The sequence below is a fragment of the Acanthopagrus latus genome, chromosome 3 (genome assembly GCF_904848185.1).
Source record: "Acanthopagrus latus isolate v.2019 chromosome 3, fAcaLat1.1, whole genome shotgun sequence".
NCBI lineage: Eukaryota > Metazoa > Chordata > Actinopteri > Spariformes > Sparidae > Acanthopagrus > Acanthopagrus latus.
The window spans coordinates 13,479,621-13,500,184 of record NC_051041.1 but is presented as its reverse complement, the minus strand read 5'-3'; the positions used below and the strand labels follow the sequence as shown (position 1 = coordinate 13,500,184).

General features: G+C 41.6%; 1 protein-coding gene across 37 annotated transcripts in view; it reads right to left on the bottom strand.

Moving 5' to 3' along the window:
* Positions 1 to 20,564, bottom strand: part of clasp2 (cytoplasmic linker associated protein 2) — a 63,027-nt gene that overhangs the window by 37,815 nt on the left and 4,648 nt on the right. For 35 of the 37 annotated variants that reach the window (XM_037094092.1, XM_037094091.1, XM_037094100.1 and 32 more), the window contains 6 exons: positions 18,044 to 18,122; positions 14,260 to 14,363; positions 13,739 to 13,830; positions 11,524 to 11,599; positions 10,605 to 10,702; positions 5,641 to 5,711 (listed from right to left, as the gene is read on the bottom strand). In XM_037094092.1, the coding sequence (XP_036949987.1) occupies positions 5,641 to 5,711; positions 10,605 to 10,702; positions 11,524 to 11,599; positions 13,739 to 13,830; positions 14,260 to 14,363; positions 18,044 to 18,122 (520 nt within the window). Of the gene's footprint in view, positions 1 to 1,062; positions 1,204 to 5,640; positions 5,712 to 6,393; positions 6,694 to 10,604; positions 10,703 to 11,523; positions 11,600 to 13,738; positions 13,831 to 14,259; positions 14,364 to 18,043; positions 18,123 to 20,564 lie in introns of those variants that run through there. The other 2 variants (XM_037094121.1, XM_037094122.1) reach the window with 2 other exon arrangements.

Below are 20,564 nucleotides of genomic sequence, written 5' to 3'. Positions count from 1 at the left end.
CTGCAAATAACTTTTTTAAACTGTCAATTATTTTGTTGATTGATCAATTGATTACATCGATGACAACTGTTAACTGATGAATCATTTCACAAATAAAACATTTAGGTTTGTTAAGTACTTCCTGGAGATGTGAAAAAATCAAACGGCTCTTGCTAATTGTTCTATAAGTTACTTAATTTATTTGAAATCTTTTTTATCATCAAATTATGTTTTTGTGTATGTCTGTAAGCTGAAGATGTTTTTTCTCATTAATTTGAGATGTTTTAAAGGACATTATCAGGTCTCACTAGATAACATTAAGCAGCATTTTGTGAAATTCTTAAAGGAGAAAGAAAAGACAAGCAGACTGGGCCGTAATGGACCTTATCTTAACAGTGGTTATTTGTTCAAAATCAACAATCAGCTGTCAATCATGGATGTTATTAACAGAAGTAACATAGGTCAAATTGGAAGAGCAATAATAAGAGGCTACAGTGTGTTCAAAACCAAATGAAACACAAAAAAATGTACATGAATCCCAACAGAATGAGCATTCAGCCGGCTTGTTAAAGTGCATACTATGCCATGTAACCATGACTGATATCCAACGTTCAAGTCAGGCCTCAGGCTGCAAGTCATAACTTCAAAAATCTCTCCCAGGTATGGCTCCTCATTTCCGTATGTATTTACAGAGAAAAAATAAAAAATAAAATAAAAAACAACAAACCATGGATCACTAAGGTACACACCTGCTCTTGCACATGTACTATTTAAGAACACACACACACACACACACACACACACACACACACACACACACACACACACACACACACACACACACACACACACACACACACACATAAGCGCAGTGATGGAAACATTCTAGGATACCCCAGTTTTGCTTTAAAAACTAACACCAACATGCAGATTGAGCCTATATCTGAGCCAGAGCGGTGGGGGTGAAAGTTCTCCTCTGAGTTTAAGCTGATTTAAATCTAAAAGCATATGCTGACCAGCCTTTGTCTTAGCGCCAGTATCCACGGCCAGATCAGATTAAAACACACACGATCACACACTTACCATCGTCATCTCCAACAGTCATGGTTATAGTGTTACTGGATAGAAACTTCCTTGTTAGATCTTAAAAGGATACTCCTTCGTGTTATTTTGCTTGCGGAGCAAAATCGAAGTCCTATAGTTCCAACGTAAACTTCCTGTTGTCTCTGTATTCGCTCCCCTCCCTCTGTTCTCTCCTCTATCTCCTTCCCTCTCTCAATTGTTCAGTCCCCCTCTGTCTCTGTCATGATGAATCAGGGAGAGGCAGTGATAGGCACCGCGCTGTGACTCGCCTACTGCGAGAGATCTCTGTCAGCTTCCTCCCCTCAATCCTTTGCCCTCCCTGCTTACCTCCCTCCCTCCCTCCCCTTTCCTCTCAGTAACAGCTGCCTTAAACCCTTTAGAGCACACTCAAAGAGCTGGCCTAAAAGAGATGTGGGGCAAGGGCAAGTAAGAACGAACTTGTGTGTGTGTACGTGCGTTTCATCCAGTGTTGTGCGTTTGCGTCCTGTAATCACAGGATGTTGGGTTTTTTTGCAGGTTCTTGAAGTCTTTGGGAAAAAGGAACAGCTCATGCTCATCACGCTCAGTCTGTGGCCTTCCATGACCCCGTTGGTCGATTTTCTCACCAAAAATAGAAATGACTGTGAGCCTCGGGCTGACCAGTGTTACTTGTTGAGTGCCAAACATGAAATCAGAAGGCAAAAACAAGCCCGGGAACAGATTCTAACATTACTTGTTTAGTCAGCTGAAAAAGAGCTTTTGTTCATTGATTACACATTGCAGTCACTGATCAAGCAAAAATGTGTTGGTCCAAGCATCGCAAATAGGAAGATTTGTTGCTTTCTGTTGTAATTTGTGATAGTAACTGATAAGTTTTGGGTTTTTGGATTGCTTTTTTAAAAACTTTGTCACTTTATAAATTAAACGATTCATTAAATCATCATGATCATGAAAATAGTTGGCAAGTTAATCACTAATTAAAATAATAGTAAAATTTGCTTTGTGTATTAAAGATAGTGAAGTCAGTTTAATATTTCAAGAGAAAACACAAACCAAAAGCTGAAACCTTTAGTTGATTAACAGACAGCGTTTAAGATAACTGTTCAACAATTTAGTGATTTTTCAAGCAAAACTAACAAATATTTCCCAGCTCCTACTGGGGATTTGACAATGTACTTTTCTTTGGGATCTTTATTAGTACATTACAGGGATACACCTAATCATTATTTTCATCATCAATTGACCTTTGGAGCAGTTTTTTATTAATTAAGCATTTGGTCGAAAAAATTTTGACGGTGATCTGATGGTGATGTCTCTTGTCCAACCAGCCAAAATAAAGTTTTAGGAGAGAATGGCAATTTTGCAATGTTATGCATAAAAATGTTTTGATTGATTAATTCATCATCATCTCTACTCTGCTTTCTATTTTTTATTATTGTTCCTTGTTGTTGGTTGGCTGCAGGATGTAAAAGGGAAATGTAAAGAGGAAACTGTGTTGGATGCATTTTTCAACAATCAGAAAATTCATGTGCAGATTGATCCATAATGAAAGAAATCATTAGATGCAGCTCTACTTGGCAGAAATAGGAATACACCGGTAATTTAGTGCTGTGTGATTTTGAGCAGGCGACTGTAGCATGACATGTCCCAGTAGCTGAGAAATAAGAAAGAAAGCAGCTTAAGTATACTTAGGATGCCAGCCAAGACCCAACAGTGAGGCGTGCTGCCAAAGTTCACCCTGGTGAGCATCTGTAGATACTTTCACTGCACGTTTACTCAGGGGGTTAGGATGTGAGTTCAGCGCAGACTGTGAGAAGATTCTAAAGGAGCTGTTTAAGGAGGAAGTGGCTGATACATAAAAGTGATTCAAGGAAAGATAAAAATTACTGTGACTAGTTTACTAGGAGCCCTGTGATAGACTGGCGACCTGTCCAGGGTGTCCCCTGCCTTCGCCCTAAGTCAGCTGGGATAGGCTCCAGCCCCCCCGCGACCCTGCAGAGGATTAAGCGGCGTACATATAATGTGTACAGATAATGGATGGATGGATGGATAGTTTACTAGGATCTCAATGCTGCTGTAACTGTGCTGTAATAGACTAGTAAGTCAGTGCTTTCTAGTCAGTTTCATACAGACAGCAGCCCTTTTTACACAGAGTCACAGCGTTACCGCCACAGCTGCAGTTCGGCATTTCTCAGCTGTTTGTTCACACACAGTCAAGCAGCTCTGTTGTAAAGCTGCAGCAGTTTGTACTTCACACAGAAAGTCAGTGCTGTGGATCCAAAAGAAGCGTGGCGGTACACGTCATGATGATGACGTCTGTGTGTTTTTTTTCCCCAACATGTTTCCCCTGGTGTCCTCCTGGACTCTATCTGTTTGTGGCCGGGGTCAGATGCCATTTTTCGGGCAGAAACCTAACCTACAGGTGAAGTGTAGAGTTTACATTGTTTCAGTAAAGGATTACTGTGGAAGAAGTGTATTGTGGGCCTAATTCCACAAAATGAATGTTGGGACAATCTGCATCAGTTTGTTCTCAAACCTTTCACTAGTGTGCTGCAATGTTTACTCTAATTATCCTTCTCCTTCCACTGTAAATAAAGACTAAGAACCACTAAGTCTATTTTGATAACAAAAATCAAAGTGCGCGACAGGAGACATCAACACAGTTCAAAAAGAACAATGACATTACCATAACATAACAACAACAGCTACACAATCATGGACCCAAAAACACAACTTTGCTCCATCAACCTTGAGGTGGGAGTTAGCAGCAACACTCCCTCTGTCCCTCTGCTGCCACCAGAGACAGCATCATAGCAACAACAACCACAGCACGCCCTGAGCTCATCTTCATGTCTCTCCCTATGTGCCTCTCTCCAAGTAAACAGACTGCAACAGCCAACCAGGCACCGACCGCTGCTGTCACTCTCAGACAGATAGATACAGCGACAGGGCAGCCTAGAGGTACAAAGCGCCAATGACAGGCTCTGCAAGACAGGAACAACAGGCCAAACTGTGGAGAGCACAAACTCAGCTTGAACCCAACCAGTTCAGAATTAATTTCATCCATTTGTGTCAGCACATATTCCTGCTTTTTTTATTTTATTTTGTCACTCACACTGCAATATCAGCTGCTCTGCTATCCATTGGTATTTAGACTTTTAACTGATTATGTGCTTATTACTTCTCAATTATCAACTTCCAGGAGGGGCTTCAAAAAGAAAAAGTCATCGTCTCTAGGGATATACGATTATTTTTGCTGTGTTGTGAAGTCAACGAAAGCAATTTGGTTTTATATTAACTGGCTACAATTTCACCAATAAATAGCAGATAATACTAATTCATGATTTCGGGCTAATCATCTATTGGTCCAATATGTATTGATATGCATTTGTAATTATCTTTGACTTAAACAAAGAACTGCAATTACACAATTTTACAGCAACTGAATTAATTATTGATGATAAATCAACGTAGCATCCTCTCAGTGACTACGAGTGACATGATTCTCATTAACATTAGGGATGCACTGTTTCAACAATTTCTCCTGATACACACCTGACCTCTGTGTAATCACTCATAATAAATCCAAATGTGACACCTGTTAACCTACTGCTACTGGACTCATTTCTACTGTGGTAACAACAGGTCAGGAGTTGCTATGGCACTGACAGGAAACAAGAAAGTCTGCCTGCTGTGACTGAACAGAACTGATAATGGAAAGAAAGGTTTATGACATTGAAAGAATCTAGATCAGTCACATTGCCCCCAGCCCTAAATCCACTTGCTATGGTCAGTATCAGCACTGATTGGCACCCTGCATAACAGTGCTTTGTTGATGGACACTGCACAATGGAAGCCAAAAGCTTCCCCTGCCAGCTACCAATCAAGACCTCTTTGGGGATCAATATTCAGTGAGGACTTTTCTCTCAATCACTTAATAACCATCATGTCTAAAAAATGCAATTACAATACATATGATATAATAAAAACTGAACAGTTCAATTCTTACATGGGCCTCAGTAAACAGTAAGAGCTGTCATACTCTGAAAAGTGAAAACAACAACTTGAAATAGTGCTGTAAGGGGTGTTATCAGTACCACTAAAACTTTCTGTAGTCAAACATCACTGACTGAGCCTGAGGCTCCCGGAGAGCCACAGCACAATCTTCTGTTGAACAGCAAAAAACTCAGTAGCAACAGCCTTCAGCTCAGATACAAAGAGTCAGTCACTCAGTCACGCAGACACACACACACACACACACACACACACACACACACACACACACACACACACACACACAGATTAAACCATTAATCCTGTTAGGTCCACTTACGGGAGCTCATGGCAACAAACTAACACAACCACAAGACCACATGCAGATACAGACACACACAAGCACCTGCAAACACACACACGCACAGCCACACACACACACACAAAGCCACACGAAGCCACACACAGCCACACACACACACACACTTTTCAAATAAACACCCAATATCTGACAACAGTATAATCATCTTGACAACATGACCAAACTCGGCGGCTCTCAGAGGCCACAACAAGTGAGGCAAAATCAATGAGAAGAGGCACACTGACCGTGACTCGGGCTGAGAGCCATGTTGCCTGAATTCAAGGCTTCATCAAAACGAGAGAATAACGTCTGTAACCTGGAAGAGAAGGAGAGAAGATGAAAGGTTAGAGCAAAACACAGACAAACGCATCAAAGCTAATGACCAACTAGGATTAGTTGCACCCAAATGACAGTGAATCATCTTCAATGACGGGGTCATGACAAAGAAAATGCACACACAGAGAGATGGACACACACGCAGTCCAAAGCTTTGACCTAGAGACATGCAAGGTGCTCTGAATTCCAAGTGAATCAGTGTGTATCACTGATACATCAGTGTATCAGCAGCAACATGTGGACAATCTGCCCAACTGCCTGCCTGTCGATGGGTGGGTGTGTCGATTATGCCAGTCACACTCATGAAGCTGCAGCAGCGACACAACCAGAGTCCTCCTGACATCCTGCTCAACACCAAACACACTCACTCACACACACACAACCTCCAGCCAGATGTGCTCAGTCATGTGATGTACAGGTGACACTGTTGGCTTATTCATAATTCAGAGACTTGTCCCAATTAGAGACGTGTGAAGGCAAAATTACATCTTTGCAGGAATAATCAAATGCCCCCTGCACACAGAGCAATGTTGATACACATTGATTACACATGACTGGTATGAAGGTAACACAGCAAAGACCTACAATGACCCAACGTCCAGTAACATGCCCTGATGTCTCCTTGCAAATAGGTTAGCCACAACAATTAGAGTCATACACACCGTCCTCAATCTCTCAATCTCCCTGTCTGTCTTTTGATATCCACAACTATCAGACAGCGTAGCAGCTCCTGAAGATCAGTGTTGTAACAGGCACCTCAGCCGTGCAGCAGTTTTCACGTGGTTCCTTTCCTTTCATTAGAATTTTAATTTGCCCATTCTATTCAGAAACACCCCAGCATTTAGTCCTTGATGCCCGTCCGCCTCAGTGTTTCCCAGTGGGCTGATTAAAAGGTTGCTGCGTTGCTGCGCAACATTGCATTAGCTCCCATGCTAGTGACACGCTCCGGTCCTCGGCTTCCCTCAGCTCTTTGTATCCAACATGGTGCAGTGGCTCCGAGAGGAAGGGAGGGAGCAAGACAAGAGAAGGGAGAGAGGGAGGGGGTGAGCAGGAGGGAGAAGGAGCCAAACATTGAGAGACCAAAGCATGCTACGGGCATATGACAAAGCACCACCTACTGTCGCACACATGTACTGTATGCTAGGTATACACACCCACCAAATGAGAAATCTCCACCATGGTACAAAGAGTTAAATCTCAATCTCAGCTGTGTATCTATGTGTGTGTGTGTGAGAGAGAGAGAGAGACAGAGACAAGTGGGCCAGTTTGTGTGACAGGCAGCGAAGAGATTCAGTTACCCTTTACATAACCTCCCTCCCATACCCAGACGCACACATACACACTCATCAGAGGGGGAGGGGCTGTACAGCTACAGCAGACAGAAAGCAAGGCTGCTCCTCCCCCCTCTACGTCTCTCCTTCTCAGCCCACTTGCCTACATACTACCCCTTATATTCCTCTTTTTAAACCCACACCTCCCTCTTCAGATTTCTTAATTCCAGGATCCCCTCTTGTCACTGCGCTCTCAATTTGTGGCAAAAACAAATTGACTGTCCTTGAACAAGGGTCACCCCAAATCCAGCAGAAATAACACACAACTTTCAGTCCATTTCCTCTTTCAACACAAAATGTGGGCATGAGGGCCGTCCACTGACTGCTCATTCAAACGGCGTTTGACCTACTGGTAGAAGACAGTCATGGGTTAATCCTTTGTTGTTACTGTTGACAGAGACTCAAGTCTGCAACAGCACATCCATTCACAGCCGTGCTATCATGGACACAGAAAATCCAGGTAGTGTCTGACCTGCACTGAACACAGAACAGGATGAGCTGGGTCGAACAGCCCGGTCAGACTGTTTTGGCTGTGTGACAGCCAAAACAGGTTTAAGCCATGTCTCTGTGGGTCTCAAGGGGGTCATCAGGTTCATGTGAAATGAGTGACATCATCTGAGACTTCAATCTGTCTTCAATTTAGGTCAGTTCAGTTCTGGTCAGGGTATGTTAGCCAATTTCCAATCCTGATCTGAATATTTTGGGATGTCTTTGGAGACATAGCTAATTTTAGGTGATGGCTTTCCTCATCATTCAACTGAAAACCTGTAAGCTACATATTTTGACCTTCATTATGAGGCTTTGAGATTCATAAGCCTCTGCCTCTTAAGAGACACCAACCTGTACAACTCATAGGTACAACTCTCACTGGGAATCTACATCTAAAGCGAGACATACTTAAGCGTTCAGTCAGTTCGATCCGCAGTTTCTGACCTCTGCCTTGCCGTCTCCATCATCAGAACCAGCTGTCAGTATGTCGGCAGCAGCTCCTGAGAAACTAAAAGGACAGTGGCTGACTAGCTCACCAAGCTGAGTGACTGATACAGGTTCCACAAGAAGCAACTGGCACAGTTTTTATTTATTGGTGAGTCAGACAGTGATGTCTGCCTCGATCAATTACTACAGATACTATAAACAAATTTAGAACATATAAACAATGCTAAGGCTATCTGTCAAGTCTTTTCTATGTGGACTGGCCTTCTGATTGTACTGACCTGAATGAAACATGTAATTGTTCTTATTAGTCACAACCTCCAGGCCTACTCCCAATTGTTTGGGTTAGTAATGTAAACAACTTTTCATATAAATAAGACAAACACATTCTGTGTGTGATTCAATCCTGTAGGCTTCAGGCTCTCTTTCAAATTTAAAGTGAGGGGAAACAATGATGGATAATGCAAGTGTTACAAGCTGCTGTAATCCAGACATGTCAAGATTTTCATACAAGCCAACTTGTATTGGCTTGCATGAAAACCTGTGTTCAGAAACTTAAGTCCTGGATGTCTTCTGGCAATCTTCCTTTTAACCCTTTTTTTATATCTTTTATTCTCAGCCATCTTCACCCCCTCTCTCTCCATTACCTGATGCTAGCTCTGCAGAGTTGATATGTGATCTGGTCAGCAGACCCTGGCTGCAGACCTGCATTCCACGCAGCAACCATATACTAACACAAACACACTCTGACGCACTGACATAAAAAACATCCACCTAACGTTCATAACAGCACTACAATATTATCTGTATATATAGGAACAAGACAGGTACAACACATTTATTCTAAATCATATTGGTTTCAGACCTAAATCACTGCATCAGTCAAACCACTTCATATAACCTAAAGCAGACACACACGAACAACAGCGTGCATAAATCTCACATACACAGAAAGCGTGTTTATACTGGAGACAAACAGGCTTAATATGCGCAACACATGACGCATGGCCACAGCCAGCATTCACAGACGCAGGACTCATACTGAGCAGTCAGCACACAACACTGGCTGCTGCCCGGCTCTCACACATGAGAGAAAGAGTGAAGGGGGAAGAGGAGGGCGGGGGGTTACAGTGTGCTTAGAATAACCCTCGACCCAGCACATGTAACCAGGACGACCAAAGAAGGACCAAACCACTCAATGGACACAAACACACACTTTCTCCAATTTTTCCCCAACTCTGTTACTCCACCCAAACGCCTTTGTACCCCATCTGCCCACCCCCCCCCACCCTTCTCCTCCGGTCAGTCAGTCAGTATTGTGCTCTGGATGAAAGTGCCTCTGTGTGTGTGAAGGGCAGAGTGGTGCATGGTGTGGCCTGGGACAGACATAGTGCCAAGGCCACGGGACCCTCCACACAACTCATCCTTGCAAAGCAGTGTAGGGCACACACACATGCATGCACAAGGGCTGTCAATGAAAATGTTTTATTTGATTTTAGAATTCAATTGGAAAAAATAAACAGAATTATATTGTGAAAACAGCAGCACTACTACCGCACTGCACTGAATTTGCAGCATAACTTTCATTGATTTGAAAATAAAATGTAGGTCAAGCTGAAATGAGTGCATAATTCAATACCAATCATGTCGTAATAATGGCGTAGAATTCACAGCTCAACTGGGCCAAAGAGCAATTTGAACTCCAAGAAATACTTTCAGGTTCAGAAGCTATGTAAAGTTAACCTGTTAGTCTGATGGCTATCCTGTTGAAACTTTAGGCTACTGAATAATACATCAATTAGAACCATTCATTTGCACTCACTTCGAGAGCCAAGGCATTCTGAGTTCTTAGTCAAGCACCAACCATGGCACAGACAGACAGACAGACAGACAGACAGAGTGGCATGTAGTTTTAGGGTATATGCAGTAGTCAATTTGAGGAGGGACAAGGGAGGACGCTGTCCATCCTATTTGCAAAATGACTAAAATGCGCCCTCCTTGTTAGCCTGCCTTCCCTCATGATACCCGTAGATCACCGATAGGCGGACCACTATCCTAGACATGAATTATGACCACTAAATTATGAAAATTATTACAATTTGAAAGAGCATTTAGATTCAAAACAATTGCAGCTTTTCTAGTCATTATGGGACTAGTGGTCCAGGAAACAAACTGACCGATGGCACGTATTGTTAATAACTCACGTGGTGTTACTCAGCCAACCAAATCTGTATATTGCGTTAAGCGCTGTGATTCAAGTCAGATGTATATATACACACACACAGACAATAGACATCTGTCAGAGAAAACATACAGTGCAAACAGGGCTCTAATGTTAAATGTTAATTCTTCCCACCGGCAGTTCATTTGTTTCTGTTGGTATGTAGATCTTTTAAAAATATTTTTTTCCATTTAATAAATACATGGATATAAGAAGCTACCTCTGTTACAGTATAATTTTCCCTCTAAATGGACATTGTGCTCCAAAAGTGATATTTGAATGGAATAATGGAAAATCATTTGTGTGCATTTTCGAGAGCCCTTTTTGCAGACGGAAGAAAAAAGAGAGAGAGAGATCACCAATATCTAACACACAGGAAATAACTCACCTCGCAGCAGGCAGCCCCCTCTTTCCCAGGTCTGCTCTGACTCTATCTCCAACGTGACGATAAACATCCACCAGTGTTGTTATAGAGGCCTCACGTACCTGCAGATAGCAAACATTAAACAATTTAACACACAAAGGCTCCCACACTATACTATATACCATGTACAGATGGGGTGTGTGTGTGTGTGTGTGTGTGTGTGTGTGTGTGTGTGTGTGTGTGTGTGTGTGTGTCTCTGTATGTTCAGGACTTGTTTTTTTAATAACACCAAACCATCTTTCTCCACTGTCTTGGATTAGGCAGAATCTGCATACATAAACACATTAAAAAATATACCCTGAAGGGCCCATATTCATCCCCCTAATGGCAGACATCTGATTTGCTAGTCATTTTGTGAACACTGTTGTGATTGGCTAATGGTATGCTGTTAAAGGGATTTTCTGCAACTGAGGGTGGGCGGGCCTGGTGAGGACATTGATTGGTCGGGACAGCATGTGGGTAGATAATCATTGGATGGACGAGAGGAGCAGATTTCAGCTTTGGGGTGCAACTCCACAGGATGTTAAACTAACCTCTCTCTATCCCTGCCTCTCTCCCACTCACACACACACACACACACACACATCCAGCTAGTACAGTTGTGTGTGTTAATGGTTAGGTGCTAGTGTTCATGATTCAGCAGTGAGGCTGGGTGGGGGACTCTACAGAGCCCATCTCCTCACTAATAACAGTAATAATCACAGAGCTGCCGTAAGATGCCTGCCAGCACACTCTGAATGCTGAGAGCTGAACCACAGGCTTAGCCACAGACTGATACCAGGAAGACCTGAAATGACCTCACCCACAGATACGGCAGTTAAAAAAAAAAAGACAAGCAGACATGACGATCATACATCATACTGTTAAGCTGTTTGTCTCTTACCTGTGGGTTCTGGTCTCCACTCAGAGAGCAGAGATGAGGAACTAGTTTACTGAGGCTCAGTGGCTGGGCTCCGTACCTGAAAAAGAGAGCCACAAGAGGATGAAGAAATTAGAGAGGGGTGATATTTATTCATGCCAATGTAAAGCCTTGCCCCTTCATTCAAATCACACTTTTAGGAATGAGCAAAACACTTCTATTCTCAAGAGGAAGGCTGATTTTTGAATGCCTGCTTTATGGATAGGATCTATTAACCCCAGAATAAATATAACTTGTTTGGGGAAAAAAGACAAGATGAAAATTGTGCTTCATTCATAACAAACAAATCAATTCAAAGTAGTCCGGAGAGCGCAAATGCCAACCTAAAAACACAAGCAAATGCAGAACACACTTTTACCAATCAACAATAGGGCTGCAACATAAGATTATGTTTATTCCTGATTAACCTGTTGATTATTTACAGTATTTATCTATTAGCAGTTTGATCGATAAAATATCAGAAAATGGTGAAATGTTAATAACATTCTAAAACATTATATTTAGTCCACAGCCGAAAGATATATGGCGTACTGTTATAGCGGAGTAAAGCAACAGGAAAGTATTCACATTTGAAAAGCTGGAAATTTTTTCTTCAAAAGTTACTCAAAATTAATTCTAAGAATAATTGATGATTAATTAAGTAGCTGACAATAATCAATTGTGAAATCGTTGCAGCTCTACTTGGCAGCAGATGCATTACGACGAGGCAGATCAATCGAAAATATGGAGCAAAATGGGACTGAACACAACTGAGGTTTTCAGGGGCCACCATTACTGATCATTACACTGATTAGTAAATAGCTGACATTTAGTATTTAGCCAATATCACCAATAATAAAGAATAATGCAGTCTGAATGATAATTCAAAATAAACCTGGTTAGATGATTAGATCATAGAGCTATGTGATCTACACACATTTAGAAGAAATTACCACTCAGGCTTAATAAATAACTGTGTACGCTCAGTAAACATCTTTAGCATTTAGCACAACTACGTGAATTTCCACTAGCAAAATTGTGTTAAAATTAACACTGCCATTCTAACACACGAGAATGATCTGTGTAGCCGCCTTGAGGTGGCTAGTACAGTAAACTACAACCTGGATATATGTGATCCACTGACTTACAAAATGAAATAAGCAAGCGATTGTTTAGTCTTATGTCTGTAGATGTGTTGTTTTAATGACACTTTCAGCTTGCAAAATGAAGGTTTACAATGACAGCCGTGTCTGTAAAATCTGTGTGTGGGGTTACACAAAAGCAGAAATCCTCTCAGAGCCATTTTGAAAAAAGTGACATCGATCTTTTTCATTTAGAAAGGAAGCAGAATACAATTAATGTGAAGCACACACAGCCCTGAGAACATCCACATTAATGCTGACAATATGCAAGTCTGGGTGTATTGAGAAAATTCTGTCTAGTTTTGCCAACAAGCCTTTGTGCAAACAGACCAATTTCAATTTTAAATCTGGCACTCAAATTCTTTTCTTTTATTATCCCAGATGTGATCTCTTTGACCTCTGGAAAAGTGTCTCTAAAAGGGACCAGCATATTTTCTTTGGATCGTAGTAAAATGCAACCCTTTTCCATATATTTGTTCATGTTGATTTAAAAAAGCAAGTCCTCCATCAGGCCTGACAGCTTCAGGGCAGGGTGAATTGAGAACAGATTTTTAAAATCCCTCTGAAAGCAACTAGTGATAAGTATGACTGAAGACTGGTAACGTCACATGACAGAAGTGGTGGTGCCTTTAGTAGCACGTGTGCCACCTCTACAGAGTCACACAAACAGTTAAGAAGATTAACCCTGGAGACACAGACTGTGTGTTTGTAGAGCAAACAAAATGGGGCATGCTTGCGGAGAGTCCAAAAAAACAGTTTATAGAACATTAATGAACCTATAATGAAGCTATGTGCTGTAAAGTCTGTAAAGGATTAAGATTGCAGAATAAAAAAAAACATTCTGTAGTTACTTTAAAAAAAAGAAATGTTAAAAAAAAAAGTTAATACAATTAAATACACCATATATTTATATTTTTAAGTTATTGTAAATACTAATGTATGACCTGCCAACAAGATGAGAGAAAATATGCCTAGATTTAATAGCTCTACAAGCTATGATGAATTCTTTGACATTTCACCCTGGAAGTGATGCAGATGAAGAAGGGGAAGTTACTCACGTGCTGAGTGTGGCACTGAGACAGAGGCAGATTCCTTCTCGACTGCGGAAGTTCTTGTGTTTGAAACCAGGAAGTAGCCTTTCCCAAATGTACTGGACGCAGAAGACGGAGAGAGGTGAGGGAAAGAGGGAGAGAGGAAGAGTGTCAGTGGGAACAAGCAGAGGAAGGTCCTGCCAGGCAGCTCATCAGGGGTTCGAGCAGATTACGGGGGTAACAATCTTTGTTGGAGATATAGCCTGTGTGATTCCTTTTATAGCCACAAGAGGGAGCTCAAAACAGAGTTACTCTCAACTGTACTGAATATCTATTAATGAGGAGGTAGCTGTGTCTGCTGTCTCTGTTTGCATTCTTCAATCTTTCAAACCGTCTAACGTCTGTGCTTGCATTTGAAATACAACAGAATTGTAACTATTTTAAGGAACAACTGATGTCTCGTCTTTGACATCTAAATGATCCGTCATTCTCAGCTTAGGGTCCCGAGACTCAGATTTTTATGTCATGCCTATGTAAGTGTGTCTCACCATGGGCGAGGCAGTCTGCTCCATACAGCGAAGGATCAGAGCTTGGCTGTTTTCCCTGACCTGGTCCTTCCCATCGCCCAGCCTGTCCACCAAAGCTGGCAGAACTAAACACAAGGAGAGAGATGGATAAAGAGAGAGCGAGTCAGAGAGGGCAGACTAGTGATGAGAGTCAATGTCTGGGGGAAAAGAAAAAAAAAGCAGAGTAATGTGCAGTATTTACATGAGTACAGGAGAAATGAGGCCACACATGAGTCTCTACCACATTTAAATGCCAAAAACAACAAAGTCTGCCCCCAAGTGGAGCGGTTTTAAAATACACAAATATACAGAAATACTATCATTTGTTGCAGTCTGAGGGAGAAACAGACAAAAACTCTTTGCGATGTAAAACCTTGAGAATACCACCATCGAGAACGGGGCTTTGATAAGACCACCAGGGCCCTGACAAGACGAGTGGAAAGAGAGGACAGGAAATAAGAAGTGGACCGTGACTAAAATAATGTCAGTATCATTGAATGCTTTCATGTCAGCTCCACTTTATCTAAAACACGCAACTGCTCCAGTAGCCCGACCTATGTAACGCTATGACGCACACTGTAAAGCAGAAAAACTAAGAGCCTTTAAACATTGGCAGCCAAGTGAACTATAAGGATTTTGGCAACTTCACAAATGTTTCAGATGGTTACTCTAATCCTTGATGAAATGAGGGCCAGAGTCAGCAGAAGCCTCGGCTGTACTGTAAGTGGGTTTCAGCTTTAATATCAGCCCAGCGGGTACTTGACAGGTTTTCATCTGAAGGCCGACCATTTCAAGGGGTGAAAATATGAATAAATAATTTTCCCTGAAGAGATCAGCATGCATTTCTTCCCATAAAAAGTCAAAAATAATTTGTTCCTACATGAAGTGATATATCCAAAGCCTGATGTATCTTATTCCTCTATGCCATAGCCTTCTATTGTTGTCCAAAAGCTATTTAAAAACACATCAGTGAGCCAAAACGTGGCACTGACGGACATCTTTATTACGATGAAGTCATGCACCGTGGTTTATTTTAAGTCTAACTCCTGTATGCTGTCCTGCTTTCATCAACACTCCATTATGCCAAATTACATTACATTACAGCTGAAAAGGGTCCCCAAATATTGAAATATTGATTTTGGTTTAGAGATTCAGCTTATACTGATGACAGATTATTACCTGCTTCTTATGGCAGATATTAATAAGATCATAATTTGGAGTAGTGAGATAGTAAACAATGAAATTAAATATTTTTAAATAATTTGCCTTAATACTGATTTTATTGGCTGTGCTTTGAGAATCACAATGAGTTCAGATCGGACGTCATATGCGTTACAAAGCATGCTGCGCTTCTTGTTGTGTTCAGAAGCAGAGTGCAGACCAACTTTGAAGGTGCCCACCACTACCTACTGTATAAGCTTGTAGATGCTGTGGTTGTTTAGTCAATAAAAGTGATTTGGCTTCTTATTATCTGCTCCATTTATGGGCTATGAATGTATTAACAGTAGCCAATAATATCGACATTATTGAGCAGATAGAGCATCAACCCCTACACCTGTTTAAATCATGTTTGCTAAAAATTACTGTCCTACTGTTTTAAGAAATTATTCAACCTCATTTTGTTCTGTTTAAATGAATGTATATATATTCATGAGCCATTTTTAAAAGATCTTCATAAGAAACCAATGGACTTCCATATTTGAGCCTCAGAGAGGAACATTTTTGAAGTCAAAAACTATTGAAAAGTGGGTTTTAACACATGGTTTTAAGATTTGCTGAAAAAATCCAAGTCAAAAAACCACAACATACGGTGCTTTAAACTTTAAATGGCCCACCCTGGTCAAACCCACAACAACCCTGTTCAAACAGCAAAAGGCCAAATCTGGTGAATCCTCCTCTCTTTGACCGTCAAATGGAAAATATGAAACTTTCAGAGTTACATAAAACCTCCCTTTGACATTATCCCAGTGAGATAAACGCTGTACACACAAAATGGCATGAGCACATACACTCCTACCCACATTCCTATTCTGAAACTTCAGCGATGAGAGTGATGTCATCTGTCATCCTTTTCCTGTGCGCATGAGTTTGTGTGTGAGTGTGTGTGCATGCAAGCATGCGTCCATTATGTTACCATAACAGCTGGTTGCCTAGGCAACAAGGACAATACTCTCAAACAGAAATACTGACACGGGGGGCATTGTTGCACACAACGTCATCTGTAGTAAACATGGAATTGCGTGCACGCGCGCGCACACACACACACACACACACACACACACACACACACACACACACACACACACACACACACACACACACACACACACACTCATATGTGGTGAGTTGACTATTGTTTTATCTTTTCAATGTGACAATCAAACTGCAAACCACACAGCTGCTGGCGGACCAATAACATCACTTTATGTCATCTGCGAAGCTGCAGAAGAGAAGGTATTATTAAATGCAGCCTTGTGTGCTCTGTATGTTTCACTTCCATATTCACGCCACATCTGGGAGATACTCTGCACGATGGCCAACAGCACACAGTGTATTGGCAGCAGCCCTGTGCAATGAGTCAGTCCTGTAGATCAATATAATCACTCAGACTCAATGATCTCATCATCCTCCCCTCTGAGTGAATGTGGGAGGAGGGTGGGTGCAGGGAGAAGGAGAGCAAGCACAGGAAAAGAGAGATGGAAGTCAGATGGAGTGAGGGAGGAAGGGAGATTCCAGAGCCAGCGGTGGCTGAGAGAAATGTTTTTGCCATCAATCTAAAACAGAGCCGAGCGAGGGCAATGTCCTAGACAGTGAGGGAACAAGAGTGTGTGGCAGACTTTGCACAGTGTGACAGGTCCAGTCATCCCAGAGCTGCACTGCAGGACTCAGTGTGTTTGCTGGGGACCGGAGCCAGTCTGGCTGACAAAGACAGCTGGTGATACCTTAAGCGGGCACACACACAAGGGCTGGCACTGACATGATGCACATATACACACACTCACAAAGCATGAAATCTGATACAAGATTCTGCGTATGAGGTCATATGAATGTGAAGTGTGGTTTTAGGGTGTAATAGACAGAGCTACGAGACGGCAGACAAATCAAGGCCTCAATACAGAGAGCAAAGGGTGAACAACAGTGCTGCTGGTGTGTCTCAGAGGAAACACAAAGTGGAAGTGAGAGACAAAATGGAGGGTCAGAAGCCAAAATGCTAAAAAGCAACAATAACAAACATACCAGTACAATTGATGCAATGGTACAAATTAGTGTTGCTGAGCATAATTTGTGAAATAGTGCTGATTTCTGCCACTTATATCTTTTTTTAACCTTGGAAAATACTTCAATACAGGCGGGCAACCCTGTCCTTGACTTGTACTCGCTGCTTCAGATAATAGAAGGATGATCACTTAGGCTGAGCATAATGAACAGGACGAGGAATGACATTTATATAATCCCTTTTTCAAAGAATGATGAAATCAATTAAAACACTGTGTTTGCTATGTAAAGCCTTGCAACAGGTTTGTACGGGTACAGGTTGGTACAGGTTCGTTATCTATTTTGTGGACAAGTGAATTGTCACAAAACAAACAAAGTATTTGCGTGTTAAGTTAATAGTCAAAGCAAGAAAAGCAAGAAAAGACATGCACCAATCCTTTTCAAGCGTGCAAACTCACAGGAACGTACACAAACATTTCATGAATGAGCTTTACTGTAAATGGAGCATAACCTTAAGGCTTTAAGGGCATAGAAAGTTTGGATCTCTTACCTGTGCCCAGGTATCCTCTGAACCGCTCTCCCAAGCGATCCACAAACGCACCACATATGTCTATCCCCATCAACGCCACCTAAAAGACAGAGTGAGGCAAGAGTTATTCTAAATTCTTAGACAATTATCATAGAACACACATGGCTTCAGGTGTATAACACTTCACAAGCAGTTTCATGTACTTTTAATGTCAACAAACTGAGTACACCTTCATAACAAGTCTAATTAATTAAATTACTCATTGCAGAGGTTTTAGCAAAATTTCAAGTATGATCTTGGCATCCTAGATGGATTTTAAAAATGCTGACTCAGTCCGTCTTCTGGGCTTTTGCTGACTCTGCAAAAAGCCATGGATGTGAGCGGTAATTCTGTCATATTCAAGCAATTAAAGTCTCGCCTTGTCGCCCTTTCAAGATGCACAGCAGTCAGTCTGCCAAGAGCTTTTAAAACCCGTCTGAGTCCTCAAACCTCTTGATATCTGGATGAGTCTTGTGGTGCAAGACACTGACACAAATTCAGTACCCAACAGAGACTAGCAACAGCAAGTTACAAGCTAGAGGTGGAAATGTGCACACACATATCACTGTACCCAGTGCATGCTTCAGCAGTCTGAAAACTAAAATAATTCCACGTTTATTCTAAAAGCCAGATGTCCACAATAGAAGTCCCACACTACCCCACAGCATTGTATGTTTTTTACTACCATGTGACCCCCTCTGCGGATTTATAAAGGTTGTGCATCAATGGTGTTTTCTATCATCTGGTGATAATTAAGTGACATGAGGCTGCAGATTGATCGAGCAGCAGGGTTTCCATTATCTGGTAATATCCTTTCTTTTTATAACTAGGAAAATCTGTTGGAAGTCCGACAGTCCTGATCTCTCTGGTCATAATGCCTGGTGAAAAATAATTCCCTCTAAGCTCAATTTGAATTGTATTAAAGGTGGATTAAGCGATTCTAGAGAAACAGGCTGTTTTCAGAATCGCAAACAGGAGTACCATTCGTTCTAATCATGATGTCAAATTGAGTATGCAGCATGTTTTTAACTGCACCGGTATTTACTCAGGAGTGCTGAACCCCAACACTAAGAACATTACCCCCAAAACTAAATAAAATGGGAAATTGAACATTATAACAAATAACTGTTATGGCATGAGTAGGTGATAATACCTGAGCCAGCTGCGTGACATGCAGTTAAAAGCACAAATTTGACTATTTGGATGTTTCAGTTGAGTACTGCATTCAGCTGAGGATTAAATTGTGTTTGCATTAAACACACATCATATTTAAAGGGTGATACCATACTGTTTAAGAGGTCAGTTTGTTTGTTAGTTTGTTAACAGCTGTGGCTCTTTTGGATTATGTAACTGCTGCCCTCTTTATACAACCTGCATAACGGCAGCTAAAGGAATCACATTCACTTTTTTTTTTTTAATTTTGGTAAAAATCTAATGACTTATAGATATCAAAATGATGATTTGAGTAAAGTGTAGAATAAGAGGTGACGACATGTGCATCTGTCTGCAATGCCTTCACAATGTACTGATGTCTGTTAAAGTGACTCCAGACAGTCCTCTTTCTCATGACTCTCCACTGTTATTTGGCTCAGTCAAAAAAGAAAAAAAAACTGGCTGGTGATATGACTCGTAGGGGGAAGGTAGACTGGATTTTTGTCTTGTGGTAAAGCTGAGTTTTCCACTGTGTTTCTGATTAGGATCACATCCCACACTGCGCTGTGCTCCTGGAATGCTTGTTTTGGCAGCGCTGCGGCAACACTGAACAGTCCAAAAAGAAAATCCATTAAAACATTATTCTCCAGACTCGTCTCTTCTGTTGACTGCAGTTTTTCCCTATTTTAGTCAAAGGGAGAGCAGCGCCAGGTAACCGCAGAAATGAAGAGGGGGAGGGTGGGGGCAATGATGAGGTAAAAATATAGGGACGAAAGCCAAGTAATGCAAGAGAAAACAACAATCACCTGGAGACGAAACATGAGCTCTAGGGTCACTATGATGACTCTCATTTCTGACCTAATTTAGGGAGGAGGAGGGGAAAAAGAAAAACAGCAGGAGAGGAGAGAAACTGTACAGGAAGGACACAACCCTGAGGCCTCCCTCCTCCCCCTCCACACAGCACCCCAACAAGCTCATCGCCCACAACCATATGGCATCTTCACTAGAGACAGAGAGAGGAAGAAGGAGATGGAAGGGACTGGGTCTATTGTCTATACTAGACAGAAGAAAACCTTCTCTAAAGTCCTCCCGGTGAGGGATAAGGAAAGAATGAGGCCTGAAAGAAGGAAGGTCAAATGAGCACTTAGGTATCACCCAAAATAAAACAAAAACATCAGGCGTGTTGGCTAAGCAGCGTCAAGAGACTGGATTTCCAGCTTCATAGCATTAGCGTGACTGAGGTATGCTGGAGTTTAAAAAAAAAAACAGTAAATATTTAGCCCGGTATGAATGGTTCTTTGTGAAGATTCAGGTTGCTGCAGATGGTGGCTTAGCCTGTTAATTCACATAC